The sequence below is a fragment of the Equus asinus genome, chromosome 9 (genome assembly GCF_041296235.1).
Source record: "Equus asinus isolate D_3611 breed Donkey chromosome 9, EquAss-T2T_v2, whole genome shotgun sequence".
NCBI classification, from domain to species: Eukaryota; Metazoa; Chordata; class Mammalia; order Perissodactyla; family Equidae; genus Equus; species Equus asinus.
The window spans coordinates 10,107,846-10,133,804 of NC_091798.1; the positions used below are offsets into that span (position 1 = coordinate 10,107,846).

General features: G+C 41.8%; 1 protein-coding gene and 1 long non-coding RNA gene across 6 annotated transcripts in view; one reads left to right on the forward strand and one right to left on the reverse strand.

Moving 5' to 3' along the window:
- The first annotated feature begins 1,948 nt into the window (after positions 1-1,948).
- On the forward strand, positions 1,949-10,760 carry LOC139046132 (uncharacterized). Its single transcript, XR_011505720.1, has 3 exons — positions 1,949-2,142; positions 9,756-10,070; positions 10,464-10,760. It is a non-coding gene; the product is annotated as an uncharacterized lncRNA (long non-coding RNA).
- A 9-nt stretch (positions 10,761-10,769) lies between these two features.
- Positions 10,770-25,959, reverse strand: part of CPEB4 (cytoplasmic polyadenylation element binding protein 4) — a 63,721-nt gene continuing 48,531 nt past the window's right edge. For all 5 annotated transcript variants that reach the window (XM_014832880.3, XM_014832881.3, XM_014832879.3 and 2 more), the window contains 5 exons: positions 21,397-21,486; positions 20,919-21,037; positions 19,445-19,559; positions 17,904-18,085; positions 10,770-15,187 (listed from right to left, as the gene is read on the reverse strand). In XM_014832880.3, the coding sequence (XP_014688366.1) occupies positions 14,960-15,187; positions 17,904-18,085; positions 19,445-19,559; positions 20,919-21,037; positions 21,397-21,486 (734 nt within the window). In that variant the 3' untranslated portion in view covers positions 10,770-14,959. The remainder of the gene's footprint in view (positions 15,188-17,903; positions 18,086-19,444; positions 19,560-20,918; positions 21,038-21,396; positions 21,487-25,959) is intronic.

Here is a 25,959-nt window from a genome sequence, read left to right on the forward strand (position 1 = left end):
TGCTCCCACGCTGCTCATCTGCAGTCTGTTCCGCACACGATCGCTGGGATGATCACAGGGCGTGGCAGCTCCCGACCCTTGCCTGTAGCCACTGTTCAGGGGCTCTCCATCTACTGTGAAGTAAAATCCCACATCTCCAGCCTGGCTGACAAGGCCCTTCTTTGGCCCCTCGACCTCTCTGAGGGCAGCTCAGGTGCTTCTTCCCTTTCGCTGTGCCCTTCCGTGAATATATCTAGCTCAGCCTTTTATTTTTGAGGAAAATTAGTCCTGAGCTAACATCCACCTCCAACCCTCCTCTTTTTGCTGAGAAAGATTGGCCCTGAGCTAACATCTGTGCCCATCTTCCTCTATTTTATGTGGGACGTCTCCCACAGCAAGGCTTGACAAGCGGTGGTAGGTCCGCACCCAGGATACGAACTAACAAACCCCGGGCCGCCAAAGGGGAACACGTGAACCCAACCACTACGCCAGCCTCTAATGCTCAGTCTGTCTCAGGACTTTCCCATGTTCTGTTCCCTCTGCCCAGAATGCTTGTCCATCAGATTTCAGCATGGCTTGTTTTCCTCTTGTTATTCAGATCTTAGCTTCGCTCTCGCCTGTCAGAGATGCCTTCTCTAATCTCCCAATTAAAGCAGCCGCACGCCCAGTCTCCACCACAGTATCCAGCTTTATTGTCCTCGTAAGACTCAGCACTAACACTTTTTTGTTTATGTGTGTGTTTCCTTGCCGACTGTCTGATTTCCCCTTCTGAATGCCAATGCTGACAGGATGAGGACCTCGCTGGCTTTACCCCACGATATCCCCAGAGCCCAGAACAGTGCGAGCACTCGTTGGATGAATGGTGGAATGAGTAAGGAAACTCCTTGATATCATTCTTTGCACATCGCCGCCTTGGGGGAGCAGACAGCGAGTTCAAAATTCAGATTAGGTGGTGGTTCTGTGAATAATCATGACGCTTTATGTTCATCTGGCTTGATCCCCTGAGACACTCCCAACAACTCCCTGTGCTGGGCACAGGCGTCACATCTCACTGGTGCTCCGAGAGCTGAAGTGACTCACAGGTCACATAGACACACACACATCAGGACTCAAATCCACGTCTTTGTCTCCAGAATGTAAACGCCAAGAACACAGAGACTTTGCCTGTCTTGTCCCCACAGTATCCTCAGGGCCTAATAATGTGTGAGTATTTGTTAATAAATGAATGAGCAGACTCCTGGACAGAATTCTCTCTCTGAGACTAAGGCAAATTTCTAAAATATTGCCGATTCCAGCCTCTAGCCCCACCTGGCTGGTCTGCTTTGGCGTCAGAGGAGCCAGCTCTTTGTTCCCTCCCTCCCCGGACCTGGGGCCAGGGTCCAGCACCTTCCAGTTCGGAAGGTGCACCCACACCCTGGCCAGGTTCAGCTCTCCAGCACCCACACTCATCCCACCCTTGACTCCGAGTTTCACAAATCCATGGCTTTTACAGGGACTAAGTTCTTACTCGTCCCGTGTAGTCTGAGAAGTGGCAGGAATCGTGTTCACAGGAGAACTGGCTGGAGACCAGAGTCTCAGGCCCCGAGCGAGCGGTGCTGATAGGACCCGCCTTTGAGCAATATCCCCAGGTGACCTCGTGAAGTTAGCACTGGAAGCCTGAGCTGCCTTTATCAGCATTCCAATCTCTATTTCGCTTGTGAAATACCTGAGCCTCGGGGCCCCTGAGCTGTCAGCAATCCAGAAGCACAGCAATCCTCTTGGTGGCAGTTTTGAGAGCAGGCATAGGAAAGAGAACTAACATCAGGATCCTGTGAGTCACCCATTCAGCAAATATTTATTAAGCACTTATCATGTGCAAGGCACATGACAAGTCCTGAGGACACAAATATGAATGAGATAATATTTGTCTTCTCCCCCCTCAAAAAAAAATCAGATAAACAAATGATAATTACACATTGTAATAAGTGCTAGTCAGAGGAGTGCTTCTGATAACAAAGTGTGATGACGGTGGCAGTGAGCTCTAGAAAGAATGATCCAGAAGTTGTCTTGGAGGAGGTGATGACTAAGTCCTGAAGGCTGAAGAGGAGCCAGCTCTGTTCTGAGTTGAAGGAGGGGAGAGGTGGAGCAGGACAGGCAGATAATTTCTCACAGAGGAAACAGCGGGTGAGAAAACCCCGCCCCAGGAAAAGGGGGCTTGCATGAGAGGAACAGAGAGAGGGCCAGCAGAGCTGCTGGAGCTCCAGACAGAGGGAGAGGAAGGGGAGAGGAGGTTGGGGCGGGGTCCAGGGCCAGAGCATGCAGGACCTGGGGGCATGGAAAGCAAACCAGAGTTTATCCCCAGGGCCAGGGGAAGCTGTGGGAGGGTTCCACAGGCACTTGCAAAGTCAGATCTCTGTTGCACCTTGCCACAGGTGAGGGTGGCAGCAGCGAGGTGACGGTGAGGGGGCCCTGTGGCAGTGGGCGGGCAGGGGGCTGGGCCTTCACCTGATTTGATCCTCGCCCCAGTTCTGGGAGGTGTGTCACTGTCCCCTCTGTGCGGAGGTGGCGGGATGGGTCAGAGGGTGTATGGAACATCTCAGAGAGGGAAGAACCTTTCCAAGGAGTCCCAGCCAGCAATGGCTGCCGTGGGACCAGAATGGTCATGATAGTGAGAGTCTCTGGTGGTTACTGTTTGAGTGCTTTCCTTGTGATTGCCTCAGGTCTACCTCAGCCCAACGATGGGTGGAGATGTTATTTGCCCTTTCTGACCGATACTGGAGGTTACCTAATGTGGCCAAAGTCGCTCGGCCAGAGGTGGAAAAGCGGCAGAAATCCTGGGGGTCTCACCCCAGAGACATGTCCCTGACCCCAGTGACCCTGATGCGGGGTCGGTGAGCCGAGGAGTCGAAAGAAATATTTCTTGGACTCTCAAGATCTGGCAGTAGTGCTCTTTTATTTAGAGAATAGTGTGGAATAGCATGGGGACAGGACCCACGGGCAGTCAGAGCTGCTGCATGGGGAGAGGACACACGGGCAGTCAGAGCTGCTGCTGCTCCCAACATAGGTGGAGAGTAAGGCTAAATTTAAGGCATAGGTATGTGAGCCATCTCTTTACAAGACAAAGGAAAGAACCCGTAAAAAAGTTAAAACGGTATCAGTGCACCTGCACTGGCCACTGGGTGGTCCCACAACTTTTAGATAAGAATCAAATCGGATTAAGTAAAGGCAAGAAGCCACTACCCTAAATCAGTTACATGAGGTTGCCAGACAGCAACCAACTTAAGTTCTTGCCTTTGGCATTGATTAAGAGTTTCTAGAGACAAGGTCATCTCCCTTCTTCCTGGCACAGAGAGGGAGGAATCCCCACAGATGCGGGTTTCCCCCACAAATGTAAATGCCTCCCAACAAAGGGCAAGGAAACTCTGCTCCTTGGAGCCTGCTTCTCACCTGCAGTTTTAAAAGCAACCAGCCTAAAAATCCTCATCAACCCCTGTCTTTGGGTATGAGCCCAGCTTCGCGTAACTGCCAAACCCAAGCTGCCTCTGCTAGCCCACCCCGTGCCTGGGTCCACCATTTATAAGGGCAGAGCGGAAATCACTGAGGAATTGAAAATCCTATTTCCTCAGACAGCATAACTGGGCTGTCAGCAGAGAGACATGAGGCCTGATTTCTGGCCCCCACCCTCCTTTTCCTGCTACTTTCCCTAGAGAGAATGATTCTCGGCTCATCTAAAAGGCTCCAGGAAACCAGGGTCCCAGGACACATTCCTTTGGAGTTTGAGTTCAAATTGCGTTCAAATAATACAGTCTCAACCCCCTGTGCTGCCGTGTATGTTCCCCATCGTGGCGGGAACGCTGTTCCTAAGGCGGAAAGAAACAGAGCGAGGCCCGGGGCGGGCGCTGCAGCCGCGGGCGCGCAGCCTGCAGTCTCGAGCTTTCTCTGCCAGTCGCCCCGGCAACTCAGGCTGAAGGTGGCGCAGCCCTGAGGATGCGCAGAGGGAAACGGGCTGGGAGGAGGAGCAGAGCGTTCCCACGTGCTGCGCTGCGGCTCCTCCGCACGCTCCTGCCCACAGGCCAGCGCAGGGCCCGGCACTTTGTGAGTGCATAGATAATCGTAATAGCAGCAACTACGGTATTACGACACTACTAATAATAGTTAACATGGGTTGAGTGCTTACTTTGCTAGACGCGAGCTAACTGCTGTCAGAAACAGATTAAAACAACCGTGCAGACCCCAATATCCGAAGATTATGCAGCTCCACTCTCCGTATGTAGTTCAAAGGAAAATATAATATAAGTATAATGGAAGCCAAACAGGATTCCAGTTCTCCCCCCTCGTGGGTGACTACGGCATCACTGCAAAACGGCCTTGCCTTGGGGGAGAGAGGAAACTGATCAGGCGTGTGCAAGGCTGTGTCCTCTGCCGTGTCCTCGGTTATGGCGTGGAGAGGGGGAGCGGGGGTGTGGAGGGAGGTGCTATTGGTTCCTGGACACAAAATTGCATTTGATAATTGAGTTCCACTTCCCTTCCCTCCCCGTCCTTCCCATTCCTCCTACTCTCCCTCTTAACCCACCCTCCTTCTCCCTACCCTCTGATACCCCTCGGGGAGGGCTGTGGATCCTGATGCGGATCCTGACGTAAGTAGGACACCTTAGGGGACTGAATCCCCATTTGCATCCTTTCCAATTTTAGAATTTCGTGTTGGGTCTTTGTTAGATTTGAATTCTTTGGTGGTAACGAAAAAGGAAGTTGCTGATGACAGTATTCTCCCTTGGAGGGATGTTTTGCTGCAAATCTATGTTCAAACATTCTAAGTTGGTTCTTCCAGGCTCTGCAGCATCACATCTGTTGAGGACCAGCTGTTCAGGCTGCGGCAAGGAGCAGAGCTTGCATTCCAGAGCTCCGGTGCTCTAAAAGCGGCAAACACGTCTTCTCTTTCTTTTTTTAAATATATATATATAAAATCAGGAACATAAATTCTCTGAAGAAATCTATTTTAATGCTTTTGACATCTCAGTCCAGAAGCAGAATATCTAAGCGCTGTTTAAAAATTCACCAGGAAAACTCATCAGTGAGAAAGCCTCTCCCTGCTCCTTCGGTTTCCGGGAGATTTTTGTGAGTTACAGAGACTGTGCAGAGTCTCAAAGGATGAGATGCGGGAGAAGGAAGAGGCTTGATTTCTATATAGAATGTGTTGTTCAATTATAGTTCTATAGAAAGAAGTAAAATCCCTTCTCCTTGGTGGGATTTTCCTTGAATCTTAAAAAAAAACCCTGATGGACAGATGTATATATGTATCTAAATCCATCTGTCTGTCTGCCTACCTATCTACCTCTCCACCCACTCATCCACCTGTCCACCTATCTGTCCATCCTCCATCCATCCATCCTCCATCCATCCATCCATCCTCCCTCCATCCATCCATCCATCCTCCATCCATCCATCCATCCATCCTCCATCCATCCTCCCTCCATCCATCCATACTCCATCCATCCATCCATCCATCCATCCATCCTCCATCCATCCATCCTCCATCCATCCTCCCTCCATCCATCCTCCATCCATCCTCCATCCATCCATCCATCCATCCTTCATCCATCCTCCCTCCATCCATCCATCCTCCATCCATCCATCCTCCATCCATCCATCCATCCATCCTCCATCCATCCTCCCTCCATCCATCCATCCATCCTCCATCCATCCATCCTCCCTCCATCCATCCATCCTCCATCCATCCATCCATCCATCCTCCATCCATCTTCCCTCCATCCATCCATCCTCCATCCATCCATCCTCCATCCATCCATCCATCCATCCTCCATCCATCCTCCCTCCATCCATCCATCCATCCTCCATCCATCCATCCTCCATCCATCCATCCATCCATCCTCCATCCATCCATCCATCCTCCATCCATCCATCCATCCTCCATCCATCCATCCATCCATCCTCCATCCATCTTCCCTCCATCCATCCATCCTCCATCCATCCATCCTCCATCCATCCATCCTCCATCCATCCATCCTCCCTCCATCCATCCATCCATCCTCCATCCATCCATCCACCTAGTTTCCTGGATATCCTTTCTTGGCACGCACGTGATTTTGGTTGGTTGGGACACTTCTTGTTCTCTGACAATTTAGGAGACAACATAACTACCACAAAAAACAGCTCTCACATTATTGTTAAAACCATCCTTGTTGGGGCTGGCCCCATGGCCGAGTGGTTAAGTTCGCGCGGTCAGATGCGGCGGCCCAGGGTTTCGCTGGTTCGGATCCTGGACGCAGACATGGCACCGCTCGTCAGGCCACGTTGAGGCGGCGTCCCATATGCCGCACTAGAAGGACCCACAACTAAAATATACAACTATGCACTGGGGGGATTTGGAGAGTAAAAGCAGAAACAAAGAAAGGAAGATTGGCAACGGTTGTTAGCTCAGGTGCCAATCTTTAGGGGGAGAAAAAATCCATCCTTGTCAACAAAGTAAAGGGAAATGATTTTTTTATGGGTTTGTAAAATGGTAGGTATCCTTTCAGAATATCTTCTTGGTGATTTCTTAGTCAATGCAGGGGGGAAATGAAATTTTAATGAAATTTCTCCGTCTTTGGTTGGAACCTCCTAAGGGGTGAGGTGAAACAGGACCTCGATTCTGTGTGCCTGGGTTTGAATCCTGACTTTACAGATTGGTTAACCTCTCGGAACCTTGGCCACCTTAACATGCCCGTATGAACAGTACCTATCTCATGGGGTGTGGTGTGGTTGAAAGGCGAGAAGCCTATCGAGCACAGTGCCCGGCACTAAGTAAGCACTCCATCCATGCAGTTCTTCTTCTCACTCCCAGAACTGTTTGTGTTCCTGGAATTTGGGGGTTCACAGTACTAGAGAAAAGGACCCTCCTTTTTCCTTGTTTGCTGCCCCAAACTGATATGTGTCTTTCCCTGGTGGTGAAGTCAAAGAGAAAGGATATGCACTAAGAAGCCCATAGTTCCTGAAAGTGAATAAAAATGACATGTCAACTCCCTTGCCCCTACTCCTGGAAATGTATGCCCCAGTCTGGCCACTGAACCACAGACACACGTTTACGGGAGGCCAATAAGGCAGATGAGAGCTGCGGAGGTAGACCTGAGCCACCGGGCGTGACCCACTGAAGAGCTTCCATCTGGCCTCCTTCCCTGGCCTCTGCTACCCAACTCTACGACCCTGAGCGAATCCTTTAGCCAAGGGTCAGCTCTTAGGGAGCAGGTGGCCTCACTTTACGACTCACAATCAAAACTCACACTCTCTCTAGCAAATTCTGTTTCATCATCCTATTCTATACTTTCAAATATGATACTTTGCACCCAGATTACGTTTAGGAATGAAACTTCTGTTTTAAAAACAAAACCTAACTTTTTTTTAAATCCTGTCCATTGCTATTCTAGTGGCAGTGACGTTTAAAGGGGAAAAATGTGGGATTTGGTGGCTGGGGATTGGAATCCAGGCTCTCCCCCATGCTCGCTGGGTGGCCTTGCAAGTCACCCAATGGCTCCATGAGATGGTTCCACATTCTGGTCAGCACGGCCGGGGTGTGAACCATGCTAGTGTATGTAAGTGCCTGACACCCCACAGGTGGTCAGCAGTTACTAGTTTCCTCTTCCACAACCAAGCTGTTCCGTCATTGCAGAGTCAGGAGAGCTGAGTCCCCTGAGACATGGGGGCCATTCCACACACCTCCCGCAGGCGGTCTTTGGAATCCACTCTTCAAACACACCTGGGGCCGCTGCACTGTTCCCCCAGATCTGAGAGGGGAGTTACACCTGCATCCGTTCACACAGGGTAGCTGCCTGGACCCCGCCTGAGGCCTTGCCTGCAGCTTCACGGATTCACAGTGCCACCAGTTCTCTTCCTGGGGAAATTATTTCAGAATAAATCTTAAATGCCCTGTTGCCTTTACTGAGTCCTGGCAGGTTCGTTCCTGGGTATGTTTGGTTTTTTTCTCTCTCTTTTGGTGTTGGGGGCTGGGGGTGGGAGAAGAGTTGAAAATGATCTGTTTGAAATGGTGACATTTGCTTGATCACATTGACATTTTTATGGTATCGAAGGCCTGCTTACTGAAATAGAACTTCAATGAAAAGGATAAAGCAAGCTCGGGCTTAGCTCTTGGCATTTGTATTCACTGATTCACCACGCTCCACCCCCCCATCTACCCACAAGCGATTTTTCACTGACACTTAATCAGATCGTGTGCAATAGAAAACACTGGCGGCTTGCGCACACACCGGATTTGGAGGCTGCTGTTCATTTTTAACTTCCTTGAGACAAACTGTCCTTTTCCAACCCTGGTAACCACACTGAATCACAAAGACACTTTTTCCAGCCAGCCAACAACACCCAATTTGACTAGCATAAGATTCAAACTTAAAATATCCCAACAAGACTGAGGCACGCCAAATCAAAACGTTCTCTAGTAAGAGAGGCTGAACTGGTACTGCTGGATAAAGAGTTCACAGGAGGGCAGAAATGTTCATTTTCTGAATTCTTAGAGTTATTCAAAGTCTGTGGTCCCTATTCTCAGAGCATGGGGGGGGGGAGTGCTGCTGGAGGATATTTGCAAAGGAAAATTTTTGTAGGAGGGAAATGATATGAATTATTGGAAAAATAGAATGTTATTATGGAATGGCAGATTCAAAGCACAGGCTGCTTGTGTGAAATGGTATTTGTGGCACTCGTGAGAAGTAAGGGCTGATCTGAGCCAGTGAGGAGCTTCATCAAAATAGCTTTGCAAGGAGATGGTTCATTTGGCGGAGCAACTTTTCTTTTTTGCTTCCGGGGTGGGAGTAGAGTAGAGGAAGAAGGGAATTAAGGAGCTGAACTGAAAATGGGACAGGGATTAGAAGCTAGGCAACTACGTAGAACCCCAGTAAAGTTAAATGGAGACAATGGCAACAGACCCAGGTATGACTAAGGAGGGACCAAGAACCTTGCAGACCAAAAAACAAAGTGGGGTTCTCAGGCTTCCTGACCCCAGTAAACATACTAAAATAGAGCAGTGTACGTATCCCACCGTCTGTTCATGGAATCCTGTGTTACCTGTAAACAGTTTAGAGTCAAAGACGTTTAGGGGGTAAAACACTTCCAACAAAGTCAATAGGCTTCTTCACTGTGGAACTTCTCAAAGCCTTAATCAGCTAATTCCTATCTTGACTTCCCAGGGCACAGGGTGCCTTAGTTTCTAAGCTTACTTAATGGCAGAATTTTTTATTTTTTGTCCTTTTCTTGTGGTAAGGACTTAGAGCTCTGAAGATCATAATTTGGGAAATAAATATTAGAGTTTCTTGTTTATTACTCTCATTACATACTTCAGGGGGAAAAAAATTACCCTTTAAATGTTTTTAACTCACTTCATTGACATCTTCATTGTTCTTTAATTTTTAAAATCAGTAATTTACTTTCCCCCAGACTTTTGATCAGACTTTAAGGGAGTATTTCTTAAGCTTAAAAAAAAAAAAACTAAAAAACTTCCTTATTTTCCTTCTGAACCGGGTGTGGATATGAACCCATTACCAAAAGAGGTTTGAAATAACTTGATTGTTAAGGATGGTTCAGAACAGGGTAGAGAGCTTTCCTTTCTGGGAGGATTTAGGTGAAGTGCCAGTGAATTAGGAAATGCAGCCCAGACAGCCTTTCCCACTCTTTCCAGATTCACTATACTGTGATTTAAACACTAAGAGTATTATTTCAAGATACAGTTGTAAATAAATATTTCCTGAAATGAAGAAAACAAACCTACTCATGTCTTTCTTCTTCTTTCTCCTCAGTGGTGAAACCATCCCAGAATGCCCAGGGGTATTACAGAGGTGGCAGGCAGATGCCACTCACATCTCCAGTATCCCTGGGGCTTCCTCAGAGGCCCTTCACTGAACACTGAACAGAAGTTTTGGCGATTGCCAGCCAAAGCTTCTATACCCTTCTGGGGGATCCTGAGCACTGCTGGTTCAGCCATACCCTCAGGAACCACTTTACTTGGAAGAGTTGCACGTTGGAAAAGACAGTTTAGAAGCAAAAGACCTCGACAGTCCATTTGTCTCAGGGCAAGAACTGCTTCTTCTAGTCTTAAGAATACTACACTCGAGGTAAGAAAGAGCAGAAATTAAATCTAACAAAATGGGATATCTATATTATAATAATCCTTAGGTTAAAAGTTTGAACATGCAATTTAAAATACAAATACAAATACATCATAGTACACAGTAGTCCACACGATTAACGGACCAAATCAAAGATAATACTTTCACTTCACCTGCTATAAAGATTCTCATCCCAGAGGCCACATCCTGTGATGTCAGGATCCAGGGAAGAACTGGGGGTTGAAAGTCAAGGGAGACTTTTAACCAAGATGCTCTTGTTGACTGGCCCAAAATCAAGGCTCTTCACTGACAAAGACCCAAAACTAAACCTCCCAAATATTGACCTTCCCTATTAAATAAGCATTTGTTCCCTTTTATTGGATATTTGGCCTTATGCAGGTGACTGAGCGCTTGGAGCCTGGACTTGGGCCTCGCACACTTACTGAAGGCTGCAGATAAAACAAGTCTGCAGGGCAGCGTGTGAACTAACGGTGCAGGGCAAAGACAACCAGAGCCTGACGATCTGGGGGCTTACGTGAGCAAGGCACACTTGCTACCGGCACTTACATGACTCGACGTCTTTCCATACCGGTTTGTTCTGCCCTGGCCCAGGAGAATATTCCTAATATTTTTTCAATGTTATATTCCCAATCATGGAAGCATAATCTACTTATGTTGAAAATAAATAAGTATATTAAAAGAAAGCTGAGTTAAAAGTTTTATTCATTCAACATCTCACATTACAAATATTTAAAAATTATATGCATACTGGTATAAATAGTCATTTGCAAACTATTTAATAACATTAATTTTCCACTAGCACTTCAACAAATGAACTCTTTTAAAAAAGGAGCTGTGTTATATAACTTAAGAGTAGAACATACAAAAATAGGAACTTAACGTGAAAATGACTTTAATAAAAAATGAATTACCCTTATTTAAAATGCTATAATAAATACTACAACCTCCCCATACACAGTAAAAACTATATGGAAATTCAGCCAAGTAGTACAATTAACTGACATACTTAAATAACTTTTCCTTCTGATAATATGAGCAATACACTGGAAAAAAAACACATTAGGGATTAGTAAAAACTAGACACCCACTTGCTAAAAGTTTCACTTCCAAAAAATATAACAAAAATCTGATGAAAATTATAAAAACTAATTATACTTTAAATTTTAAAAATATAAAAAATAAAACAGTTGAATACAATATTGTCCCAATTCTTACAATGCTATCAATCACAGTAGCTTTAAAATAAGATAATAAAATAAAGCAAATGACCAAAACCTCTTTTATTCCATTTTTAAAAATAATCTCAAATTTACATTAGTAGAAAGATTGATTTCTGATTCTTTTCTTTAGAAACACCAGCAAGAAAGAGGATTACTCTTAACAGTAGAAAATGACATTTTTAAATGTCTGCAATTAAAAACAAAGAATTACACTGCAAAGATCTTTCAAAAGTTTGAAATAAGTATTGCACATAACTTGAAGCTAACTTGCCACAATTCATCACATTCAAGTTTTAAATCACCTTTTAACAGAAGATTCAACTCTTCAACACAAAAGGGGTGCGTTATCAAGTCTTTCCAACAGCACTCTCAGAAAATGCGAAATTCATTCACTGCAAGTTTTATTTGCATTCTGCAGAGGTCTGTGTATGGAGAAGTATATATATTATACCAAAGCGTGGGGACCAGGGGGGGAAGGAGAAGGGCTCCTTTACATAGAAAATAATCAGAAACACTTTATTTTACATTGCAAAAATAACCATGTAATTACTCTGTAACTACATTGTAAGTACATGGCTGGTGCCATGCTAGTGCGCTAGAACTACATGCTTGGTAAATTGAAGTGATACCCTAAAATCTGTAAACTAGTTACATGTTAATTATGTTTTGAGTTACATGGTAACTCCCAACTACAATCCCATGTAATCTGAAGGACATGTAATCAATAAAGTTCAGAGTAATAGATAATAATTGTTTATGCCCTGTAAATTGAAGTGTAACCAAATAATCTGTAAACACGCTTGTCACACAATCACAAGTAAATATTAGTAGAATAACAATTTCTTACATTAGTCATGCATACTAACATTACACACCTGTCCCACGGCAGGCTAATTTTTTTTTCTTTATATATAATTTAAAAGAGCAGACATCTCTGAATCAAACACTTAACAGCAATTTATTAATATTAAAAATGGCTAAACATTCACCAAAAATGTCTGCGTTATGAATAATTTTAAAAACTTAGTAAGAAGCTGTAGACAATTTTGTTATTTTAAATTTCATCACCCTATGCTTATGCATTTAATTTCTTTTTTTTTAGGAACTACAGTGTTATCTGTCATTTTCATGCGAATTTTTTTCATTAATTTGTGACTTTACATAGACTATTTCTTAAATTATAGGTACACCAATAGCTGGTGTTGGGGAAGGATGTTTAAGCAACATGCTTTCTCTTCTCTGCAGACTCTAAAATAGCATTGCCAGTGCACAACATTCATAATTTAAAATGTATGCAGAGCACTGAAATGTATAAAAAGCAGAATATAAGAAAATAAAATTTATTAAAATTATTTATATTAAAAAATGAAGTATATGAAGATCTCTCAGTAATAAAAGTACAAAAAGCTACTCTTTGCAATATGAAAAATTGAGGTATTGCATAAAGAGATATCCCGTCAGTGAAAAGTGTGCCTAAAAATGTTCACTGTTGGAAAAACAAGATATACAAAAGTAGTGCATAACAAATATACATTATGTGCATGACAAAATAAGTTAGCTACAAAAACACTGTACCGAAATTCAGCAGGTCATGTACAAAGGGAAAAATTATTATTCAAAGCTAGTTCTCAAACAGTGTTATTTCTTGTTAACTCATCACACCTGTTTACTGAGTAGGAACAGCACAATAGCACACCCCAAGCCACCTACAAGCATCGAAAAGAATGAAAAAGAGGCAAATGAATATTCCAATTAGAATTATGTAGTTCAGGAGAAAAGAAAAAAAAGTCCCTGACCAGCTACACAAGAGCACCCTCCGTTCGTTCGCATGACTGCTTTCAACATTTGCAGGGGAGTCTTTAAAGAAGCAGCTCCCTTTCCAGGTTTGACAATCAGACAGCAAATGCCTCCATTTTGACCTTTGGAACTGAACAGACAGGCAGTTCATTAAAGCCTGACTTACACAGAAAGGGCTGCTTCTCCTCAAGAGTCAGTGGGGTCATCAGCCAGGTGGTCCCACCCTTGTGCTGGGGCAAGTCTTTGGTTTTGAAGGATCCGAGATGGTACTGTTAGGTAGCACAACTAGCAAGATTGCCATTCGATTTTCTTTAAAGTTTTGCACACTGATGATAATCCTCTTAATGGTGGATAGGGCATTTAATAAGAGAATGTCGATTAAAATAAAAGTTACTTCCATGACCAGGGCTTCAAGAGACTATTTTAAATTTACCCCTGAAGCATACTGTTCAACACATAAGAACACCTTTCAAAGCTAGAATTTTATGTATAATAAAGCATGCATTACTTGATGAAGTTGGCACTTCAAACACTGACTATGTCCCATGCTAAGTTCTGAAACTGTAATGTTATTTTATTGTATAGGAAGAGTAAGATAAACATACGTACCTTTGCACAGATTTACACAGTTACTTAGTTCAACAGTGCAAAACACTTTGCAACTACTTAACTTTTTTTCATTTTCTATGTTACAACTAAATTACAGGATACCCAAAGGAACTTTCAATCTGAAAGGAAGCCAATCAGCAGCCGATCTGTATATGGGTCTGTCTTCCAGTTCTGGCTACAAGTGTCCTATAGCACGAAATCAACAACGATATCCTTGAGGTATCTCTAGGTCTGGGTTGTTTTTCTTAACGTCAAAATGGAGAGCAAAGGCTGACCACCTGATGAGTGTTAGTAAATTAGGATATAGAGTTTATATATAACATCAAAAATAAAATTTATACATTTGTTCTTCAGGAGAGGAAATGCTAGTTTTCCCACCAGTTAATTCTAGCTTTGGTAGGTTTCCTGGGGCTGTGACCAGATAAGTAAGTTTAAAAATAAATAAGTGCACTCCCCTCAGTAGTACATTTACCCAATTTTTACATTCTAAATTTTAAAAAGCGTGTAAAAGAAAATAAACCTAGCTCTGCCTACTTTTCTGCCTACTTTTCTAATTTTTTTCTGATGTGGTAGTAACTGTGAGGCACAATGAAATGATATTCAGCCTCTAAACCCTTAGACTTAGTTATAATGCTGCTTCAATCTTGCTCATGCATTTGTGCATTTGTGTTTGCTTTAACATGCTCTTTCCTGTTAATGATTGTTAACTTCCTCCACTGCTGTTGAAAGAATAAAAAGGGGATGGAAAAAAGAGAGGCAAAAAAGATGAAAGGGAACAAAAGAAAAACGCCAAAGCACTTCCCTGGGGGAGAAACTGGGTCAGGATAGACTGATAGTGTTACTGTTGCATGGTTATTTTCATAAAAGTAGTCTTATATGTTATATTATTAACAATAATTTAATTAAAAACCCAAAATACTCTATTGTTTCATTTCTCTTTTAATAGTTCTCTCTCTCCTCTAAGAAAATGTTGCAGGAAGTTTGGATCCTCTTGGTCTCCAGCAAAACAAGAGAATAAAACTTCCATGCAACATTATGGCAATACCAAAAAGGAGTTCATACATATTTTCAGTGACACAAGAATCTACAAAACACCTATATTATAGGTCATTCTTTTCATTATTCTATTGTTAAGTTAACAGACTGCTACAAAAGGACATGCCAGCGTGAAGAGGTTGCAGAAGGGGTCAGAATTAACAGAAGAGTGCACTTATTCTGAGGCCTGAAAATGAGCACTGTAGTTATCCTTTAGTTCCAGCGGAATGAAATATGTCGAGGACGGTCACCGCCTTCCTTCACCAGGGGCTTGTGGAATTCCCTGCCAGCACGAGAATGAATAGCAGCCCAGCAATATTCACAGTAATACTGCAGACAGGTAACATTAGCACAGAAAAATGGAGCAAATTTTCCCCCACAACGGGCCCCCTGACATTCATCACACAGCTGATCATCCAGGACATATGGCTTAACTTCCACCTGCAACCAAAAATAAAAGGAGTTCACATTTTTCAGTGAATGGACCGGGCAACTCTACTGTGTGTGTACATTTCCACCTACTGTGTGAATGAATCTGTGCCAAGGTGCTCAAAAGGAAGGGTTGATAATTCTTTTACTGAAACTAAGATAGTCCATCTTTTAAGAATCTGGTAAGGATTTTTTTTGAGGAAGATTAGCCCTGAGCTAACATCTGCTGCCAATCCTCCTCTTTTCACTGAGGAAGAGTGGCCCTGAGCTAACATCCGTGCCCATCTTCCTCTACTTTATACGTGGGACGCCTACCACAGCATGGTGTGCCAAGCAGTGCCATGTCCACACCCGGGAACCAGTGAACCTTTGGCCGCTGAAGCGGAATGTGTGCACTTAACCGCTGCGCCACCGGGCTGGCCCCCTCTGGTAAGGTTTTTATACCCATCACTTTACATTTTTGTCTTATTAAACACTTTTCAAAAGAAAAAAGGATTCCACCAGAAATAATAAAGTGAAGCCAACTGCTTAGACTAGAACAGTATGAGATTAAACCCACAGAGAGTTTTCATAGACACAAATCATCGCTTCAATTAGAGGATCTGGCTTTTTGTCACATGCAGAATTACAAATTAAGCAAAACCAACTAAGAGCTTCCCAGTTCCACAAAATATTCAAACCAGAGGGAAGACGCCTGACTTCTGCGTCACAAGCTTCTGAGTTGTAATAATGCCTGGGGTCACGGTTTCTATTTACAGTGAACACATCTTGGGTTATAACCACAAACCTGGAACTCTGCAAAAACGAGATGCACGGTACTCACAATCTAAAGCCTTGCTTTGTTCTTTGTCAGTCAGTAAGAATGGTTTACTTCAGCCTAAGAGTCAGACGTGAATTTATGAAACTGGGGCTGTTCCAGTGTTCAATGGGCCAACCTGTCACTTGAGCCTCTGGAGCATTCAAAATAACCTGGCTATTAATTTACCGGGGGAAAGAATTGTTTATTTTTAGTCTTGGAGAGACTCATGGTTGAAATCCCTTACACCAGGTTATCACTACAAGTGGTGCCATCCAGTTCTGACAAGGAATCCTGACAAAGGTTAGCTGTGAACAAAAGAATGACATGGAAGGCAGAAAGCGCAGACAGAACCAGAGCACTAGGCTTCTGGCCCTGAGGCCATTCGTGACATCTACAGACTGGCATGAACACTGGTCAAAGAACCTGATCATAGAGGAGTACAAATTCAGTCTGAACTCCTAACGACTAACCTTACAGCTCTGAAACCTACGTTGGGATGAAGCAGCGAGGCATGAGAGACTATTACTCAGATGTACCTATTTTTTAGTGTGAATAAAACACAAGGAGGCATGTTAACGTACTATGCAACTAATCTTGCCCCCTTACTCCATGTTTATAATGGAATCTACACCTTTCTCTTTCATATAGTCACAGTATAGTATGATGACCACTATGATCTTAAATTTTATACTGCTACTAAAATAGAAGATACATGACATGAAACATAAGTGTAAGCCACTAGGTACTGACTTGATAGTTTCTACAACTTGAATTGAGAACAGCTGAACACAATCCATCAATCACAACTTTTTTGAGCACAGTGCCTCAGGGTGTAGGAGACCTAAGTCAGTCCTAATACACGTGCCGGTCTGCCGTGACATGTGGAACTGACACCAGAATATAAATCAACACACTGCTTCCTTCATCAAGGTCTTTCTATGAAAAAAAAAATGTCACCTGACCTAAACATTGTGCTTACTAATGTAGTTGATTCACATTCTGGTGTAAATTCCTATCTCACCACAAACCAGTAACAAACTCTTTGCTCTCTGGCAGTCGGTTCACAGGCCACACTTTGAGCAGTATTGGTATAAGATAGAGTTCTATCTACCAGAACTAAACTTCTGAGGACGGGACTTCTTGTCCGGGGCACTAAAACATTTGTTGAATGCATGAAACACAAAGATGAGAAATAAATCTGTGAGGGCAAAGAAACAAGACTTATAATGGAACATACAGTTTCAAATACAACACATTAGAAAACAGAGGAAAGAGCTATCTTTGCGGTTTCTCCAGCCTTTGATTCAGAGGATAAATCCAAACCAAGAGGAATTTAACAAGTGCTGAAAATAATGCAAACTAATTACTACCTAATTTCAGGTGGTAGGACAGATTACAAATAGAAAGATTGTGATTTCTTCTACTTAATCTGTTATAAATGAAATATTTCTAAGACATGCAGTCCAAGAAGTGAATTTATTCAAACATTTGTTACACAGTATCTTGGAAAATAGGGCTTGTTGAGGTATTCATGATGTCCCAGGATTGAGAAAAAAAAAAGGTCAGGAGATCTCAAGGGCATTCATGTTTGTATACTCAGTATAACATAGTACAAAGGATTTAGTAAATATTTATTGAATGATTGACTAACTGAATAAATGAATGGATGGAGGTGACAGCTTAGGAAGGATTAAATTGACTCAAGTAAATTGATTATAGTGTTCTGGTTAGGCTACCCAAAAAATTAAGAGAGAGAAGAAATTCAGAGGAAATTCTTAGATATATTATAGAGCATGCATCTAATTGGTCCCATAGGTCTAACTATCTGCTGTCAATTTATTGTTGTATAAAATTCCCCTATTCCAACCTTGGTAATGACACATTAGAGGGCCATTTGTAGAACTTTCCAGAATGCAGTCTAGGACTTACCCGTTTATCTATCTCTCCGTGCTGCAGCTGAACAAAGCGGGCACTGATAGCAGCTATGTAACTCTGTTGATTAGAGAATGCGACTCGCCCAGCTCCTTTTGGGTACTTCAGCTCAGGGTCGGTGTCAATCCCAGCATAGCACACACCTCCATACAGCCGATCCATTATCATTGCAAGCTCCACTAAAAAAGACAGGAGCAGAGGGGATATTTGAAATCGGGAAAATCCATCTGGCTCACCAAAATTTTCATCAAAAGCTGTTCATCCGAACTCTGAGCTCAAGTCATCATAATGATTATTAAAATCAAACTTGTTGGGGGCTGACCCCACGGCCAAGTGGTTAAGTTCGCATGCTCTGCTTCAGCGGCCCAGGGTTTTGCTGGTTCAGATCCTGGACGCGAACATGGCACACCTCGTTAGGCCATGCTGAGGCGGCACCCCACATGCCACAACTAGAAGGAGCCACAACTAAAATATACAACTATGTACTGGGGGGACTTGGAGAGAAAAGGCAAAAAAAAAAAAAATCAAACTTGTTATTACAACCAGTTGTCCACTATGCTCATCTTTAATCTTTTAACTAAGAGCAGGAGCTTTGGGTGTTTTACATATGTTCTCTTTTAATCTTCACAGCCGTATGAAGTAGGTACTAACTCCCTGAGGAAAATGAGGCATGGAGAGGATGACCAATCTGTCAAAGGTCACAAACAGATAAGTGATAGTGCTGGGCTGGGCACCCGGGTCTGTCTGCTCTGTACCATGTTGCCGCCATATATTTACCAGTTAGCAATGTATTGCTTCATATAAATAATCATTTGAACACTAGAGAACTGATTCGTAGACTCTTTGTTTAGGGGGTCCTTCCAGCTTATCTCCATCAAAACCTTGTTACCTTTCCCCACAGTCTAGCTAACTGTCAATTTTTCATATAAAAAGTTGAAATAATGAGTCTATCTTCTCTATGAAATGTTATAATTTTGAAACTGCATTCTTGTTTATGTTCTTTATCTCACTTAGACCTCAAATTACTTGAAATTAGGGATGTAATTTCTTCTGTAAGTACTCCTCTAAAAACATGCTGCACTGTTGAGAACCCTACTATATTTCAGAGCTCAGTAAATAGCTGTTGAGCAAATGAGGACATGGAAACAAACACTGACTATCTCAATACACAATCTATTCTTGAAGAGATTTCTTTTTGGATGATGATGAGAGTGATGCTCATTAACATGAGATACTACACTAAGCACTTCGCATTGATTATCTCATTTAATCCTCACAGCAACTCTATATAAAGTAGATATTTATTATTCCATTTGAAAGATGAGGAAATTGAGAATTAGAGAAATTAAGTAATTTTTACAAGGTCATTCAGCTATTAACTGGGAGCAGAATACATGAATTCAAACTCACACACTTTGATTCTAGAACTCTCATTCTAAGACAATAACTCGAATGCTTATGGAGAATTTATCCTGAAAAATCTTCATATTTCTTACACTAAAGGATAAAGAGGGCTTTTTTGGTTTGTTTAATCGTACCAGCTCGTAATGGACGAGGAACACCACCAACAAATATAGTTTTTCGTGGGTCAAGAGGCTGTGAACCATCCATCACAAAGTCACTGTCACTGAGATTCCAAGGCCGAATCTGTACCTAGAAAGCAAGCAAACCAAAAGGTCTCATTCTCAATGCAGACAATTTATGGGGAAAAGAAGTTTAAAATTATTAAAGAGTATTTTACTTTTAAAAGCAATAATCCACACCATTACAAATCAATAAAACTCTGAAATTAGAAAAAAATTAAAAATAGCATATCCGAACTCTTCATTTTATTTTTAAGAGTAAACTAAACCAAGATGGAAAGTTCAATTTAATTGCCTATTATAAGCCAAATCACTAACATGTCCTTAATTATCTATAAGCTAATTAGCTGTTTTTCAGCTCATTTGGGCCTCTATCCCACCCAATACCCCAATATCTACATAATTTAAATTTAGCATGGGAGCTGATGTTGATTAGTACACAGTGCTAACTAAACTAGGATTGTGTGCCCAATCCTAGGTCCAGGAAATGCAAACTACTCCTGACACTAACAAGTCTGTTGCATTATTTCACAATAAAAACATTACTGATATTTACAGTAAACTTATGGTAAAGCATTTAGTGTGTCTATTAGATCAGTCAGCCAAGAATCATGTACCTCATTTTAAGTGTTGGCATTTATTAATTGTTACAAATGCCCACACCAAACGCTATGTGTTGATAGTAGGGTATTCCCAACACGCACATCAACGAAGTCTTAAGGTCAGAGGTACCAAATTCAAATACCTATGGGGACTGGCAGGGAACATAAACAAGTCAAGTAGAAAGAGTCTAGGTGATAGGAACTCCATGACAACCCCAAGACACCACGGGGAGCTCCACAAATTACTGCTTGAAATGAGCCCATTCACAACTCTATTCTGCACTGTACCCCATCACTAGGTGCTGGCTGAGTGATATTAAACTGCTGATTTTCCAGATTCATCAAAACAGGCCAGTTGCTACCATCCCTAAAGATTAAATTCTATGATAAAGAAAAACATTTTCACAAACAAAACACAAAACGAAATGTACAGGATAGAAGGGTAAATTGGTTCTATCCTAAAGGATAGAATTGGGTAAAATCTTCATCAAACAGAGGGGAGAAAGAGAAAGACATAAATTTGTGATTTGAGTTCTATTATTCAGAGGAAATTCAGCTACTTTATCTTTATCAAATGTATTATCAAGTGAAGACTTCTAATAGTAAAGATTTACCAATATTTTAATTAACCAAAAATTTGGTACCAAAATAATGTGCACAAGTATACAGAATGTCAATGTTAGGAGCCTGACAACAACAAAATTTTGCTTCGATTCTACTTACAAATGCGTCAATTAACAGACACATCAAGACGTCTGTGGGTTTTTCAAACAAAGCAAAGGAGGCGGCAAAAACAAGAAGCCATTTTCATGCGGGACTACACTTACTGGCTTATCTTTGATAGTGGGACTTGACACACACAGGTAGAGTTTTCCATCTTCTTCAATACACGCATCAATGAGAGCCTGAACAGAGCTTTCATCTTGAAATAGCAGGAATGCATAGCCTGATAAAAAGGGGAAAAAAGCATATGTTTTCCTAATTTTTCTTTGTCATTCTTCAAGAGAAAGGAAGCATAAACTAAAACTAAGGAAAGGAAAAGGAAGTAAAAAATGAAAACTTTATATTCCTACCCAAAGTCTGATCATATCAACATTAAGTTCATTTTGCTATCTTGAAACATTTTTTAGAGTATCTGAATTGAAAGCATATATTAGGCAGAAATTTTAAAGATGCATTTGGGAAAATAAAAGTTTAACAATAGAAAATTTTATAATGAAGGTAAACATTTATGAAAAGGCTAAATATTAAACAATATAAGGATAAATTATACATGTATATTGAATCTTGAATCTTGAGAATTACCTTTAGGAGGAAAATAGGATTTGCTCTCTGCTTTATGAGGCCAATCCACAATCAAAGGGCCAAAGCGACGAAAACTAGCTGTGATCTCATCTAATGAATAACAGCAAAAAAGTAGATTAATATTTTTATGATTATTTTTTAGAAGTAGTTTTTTTAAAAAAAAAAAGTTTACATCTACTATTTACAAGAACAGTGCAAAGAACTCCTGTATCCCCATCATCCAGAGTTCCCAACTGATAAGATTGTGCACATTTGCTTCCCCCTCTTCCTTCTCTCTTCCCCTTCCTCCTCCTATCGGTATGTGTGCATGAGTCTATCTATCTATCTACCATCGTTTTCTGACACGACACTCTGTGACCCCAAAACACAACTAACTGTTGTTGCCTGTTCAAGGCAAGGTCACTTCCTTATGTGCCACTATATAAACTTCCCAATCAGGAAATCAACATTGATACACTACTACCGCCCAATTCACAGACTCCATCCAAATTTCAAACTATCCCAACAGCATCTCTTTTTCTCTTTCTGATCCAGAATCCTATTCAGAACACATGTGACATTTAGTTGTCATGTCCCTAGGGCAGCAGCCTTCTTCAGTTTGGCACAGCTCCTCACTCTTTCCTGTCTTTTACGTCTTTGACAGGCCATTCATTCTGTAGGATGACTCTCAGCCTTGGTCCGTACTCTGTTTCTGCATGACCAGACTCATGCTATGCACTCTAAAGAGGAATATTGCCATAATATGCCATGTCATCCTGTCCTACTACTAGCATCTTAATTTAGATCACCTCATCAAGTTGGTATCTGCCTGGTTTCTCTACCAAAAAGAAACCATTTTTCCCTTTGTATTTGATTAGTATTTTGTAGTGGGATATTGTGTTATCCATCAATATCCTGTTCCCTCCTTAGCCTTGGCATCCATTGAAGACTCCTGCCTATATCAACTGCTACAATGATAGTTGTGAAATGGTGATTATCTACTTCCGTCATTTCTTCCACATCTATTAGTTAGTACTATACAATAAGGAAGAGTCTTCCCTTCTCTCCCATTCATTTAGTCATGTATTTATTCATTACATCAGTATAGACCTTTTATTCAATGAGTTGTAATCTGATTCTCTCCTTATTTATTTTGATAAATTTATCCACCAAATTGTCCCTAATTCGGCCAGTGGGAGTTCCCATGTCCTTCTGACCTATCCTCATCATTCTTTAAGCACTTCAATACTTTCTGACCCAAGAAGATACTCCAGGCTTTCATCTTGTTCTTTCTCTGCCCTAGCCATAGAATCAGCCATTTTTTTTTTTTCAAGAAGTCCTATTTCCTTTCAGTGACATAAGATATTTAGAACTAAGACTTGGGTAATCCATATGCTCATTGCTAGTGGATATTTATTATTTCCAAGTGTTCTCAGTGGACAAAGCTAGGAAATACATGAATATACACATAACTATTTCGCTGTGTGTATGTTTATAAAAGTGAGTTCATATTGATACTTCCAATTCTACTCTAACATTTCATGTTTTTTCTAGCCCTCCCCCTTGTCATGTTTGTAAATTCTCCTCTCACTGTGAGAAAGTTAGCTCCCATTAGCCTCAATATACAGATCTTCCTTAACTAACGATGGGGTTATGTCCCAATAAATGCATCGTAAGTTGAAACTACTGTAAGTTGAAAATGTATTTAGTACACCTAACCTAACAAACATCATAGCTTAGCCTAGCCTACTTTAAGTGTGCTCAAAACACTTAGATTAGCCTGCAGTTGGGAAAAATCATCTAATACAAAGCCTATTTTATAATAAAGTACTGAACATCTCATGTAATTTATTGACTACTGTACTGAGAGTGACAAACAGAATGGGTGTGTGGGTATCGAAAGGGTGTAAGTGTATTGGTGGTTTACCCTTGTGATCGCGGGGCTGACTGGGCGCTGTGCTCGCTGCTGCTGCCCAGCATCACCAGAGGGGATCAGATCACATATTGCTAGCCCAGGAAAAGATCAAAATCCAAAATTCAAAGTACAGTTTCTACTGAATGCGTATTACTTTCGCACCATTGTAAAGACGAAAAATTGTAAGTTGAACCATCATAAGTCAGGGACTGTCTGTGTTTATTTACTTGTTCAATGTCAGCAATCTTCAGCTACCCTGGGGGACTCCTGTACCTTCCGCCTCTGCAGCCCAGCCCTTGTTGCCCTAATTTACTGAACATCACACACACTGCTGCTGAAGCCTCGGAGCAGGCCCCTTCCACAGACATACCTACACACACACCCTCCATTGACACCCTATTCCCCCTCGCCAATCCACTTCCTTGGACGCCAATATCTCTGAGTCTCGTGAGGATGGGAAAGGAAGGACACAGGATAGGATAGGCAGGGAAGATCTGATCGTATTTTACCAATAATTTAAATGATACTGTGTTATACATTTGGACAACTAATGAGTAAACTATAGGAAAATCAATTTCCAAGGAATCCCTGGAAAGAGTAAGTAAGTAACGTGTAAGTAAGATCTGGGAGCAGTGCAGAATAGAGGAACAGAAAGTGAGATGGGGAAGATGCTTAAATTCCAGTGTGGGAGAACTGTTTTTGTCTCCTCCAGATTGTGAAACAGTACAGTGTGTCCTGTTATGATCTGCTTTCTGTAGTGCCATTTAGTTCATGTGAGATTTTTAAATAGTGGAATGATGTCAGTGTAACCTGGAAGTTGTATGGTTCACAAATGGTGAGCTACCATAGTGGGAACAAAATTATAACCCTTATCAGGAAAGGAAAAACCCCCAGCTTGTCTGATGTGCAGGCAAGAGCCCTCTCAGCTCTCTTATAAGAAAACCAAAAATGAGCACAGTGACCAGGGCTCTTTCACCAAAGACATGTCCTCCCAACCTTGGAGGGCTCTTATCTCCTGAGAGGTTACATTTCCTCAGGTGCTCAGGGGTCCACTTCCACCCGCCTTGCCCCCAAGCTCACAGACCAGCATTTCCACTCTGTTGGTTTTGTGCATTTTCAGCATTCCTTGTGGCAGCTTCTAACCATGCTGAGCTACTTGCCTGAACTGTCCAAGTTATTTCCAAGGTACTAACTCTCTTTTTGTTAGTGCTTCTGGTACAAAGTTCATTAGGTTCTAAAAGATCTGCCTCTAACTCTATTTTTCCCATAAACTCTGTAATTTTTAGCGCACAATTCTACAGAACACAATGTTCTACAGGAATACATATTTTACATTACAGTAGAAAGGACTGCCTACCTAAATTGCTACTGACTTATCAACATAGTTGGTCTTAAGGATAAGGCAAGATGACTAACACAATTCCCGTTAATTTTGCTCCATCTAACCACTTCTGCTTTGCCGAGCTGGTCAAATTTACCCAGCCTCTAAGAATTTTAGGAATTGTACATTTAAGAGTGATCAGTAATTTTCCAAAAAGATACAGACTATCTAGGCCAGAGAAGGAGTTTATCTCATGCAAGGTCAGATAAAATTCAGTCTTCTCCTTTTGTATGTAAGCATGTAATTTACTCATCAAAGACCAGTTGAGGCTCAGGAATGCTGAAGATTTGACTTTAAAGCATCAAAAACCCTAGAATCCAAAATACTAAGGAAAATGAGGATTCCAGCTAAAGAAAAGAGAAGGCCACACCCAGGAGCTTACTAGAGTGGACAACATTGTGATCAGATGGTCAGCCCAGGACTAACAGTTTGAACACAAGCTATGCCCTCTACGGACAGGATGGACATTGATTCAGTCTAGCCTGAAACTGCAGCACAGCTTTCTTCAAGACATTTTACCATAGACAAAAACATCCTGTGTTGACTTCAATCTTTGGCTTTTTGAAACCATTTTTGTCTCAACATTCCAAAAGACTGATAATCTTAAGGAAATGTAGTGGCTCGATAAGGTTAATTTCAGTCTAAATAGGAAGTTATTAAACTTTATTATTAGACTTTATAGATTTTTAGAGAAAACTCTTCTATTCTCCATAACATTAATTAGTTTATTTCCAGTTCCACTCAGGAAACTAACGAAAAAGAGATTACAGAAAACAGCAACCCAGGAGTATATGGTTGCTATATGGTCTGATATGTTGATTTTTATTAGAGTGACTTAGACCCACAGATGAATAAACTATTACTGGACAACTAGCCCTCCAAAGCTTCGCACAGCTGGCTCCTTGTTCAGGTCTCAGCTCAAACACCACTTCCTCAGCGGATGTCCTCAACCATCTACTCTAAGAAGACTCCCTGCATCGTCTATCACATCACTCCGTTTGCAGCACTGCTTCTCTAATATTTTCTTGCCTGTTTACACCACGTTTTTTAATCCGCCTTCCCCCACTAGAACGTAAACTCTATGAGAGCAGGGACTTCCTATCTTGCTTACTATTGTAAACGAGCCTAAGAAGAGGGCGTGGAATTTAGAAAGCATGTAAATTTTGCGAAGTGAAAAAATACTCACAAAGTGATAGAACTCTTAAGATCCCCTAAAATTGTAGGCTATACTTTTCAAAAGTTCATGCTTAATATAAGATTTTAAGCTTTTAAACAATTACACTTACAG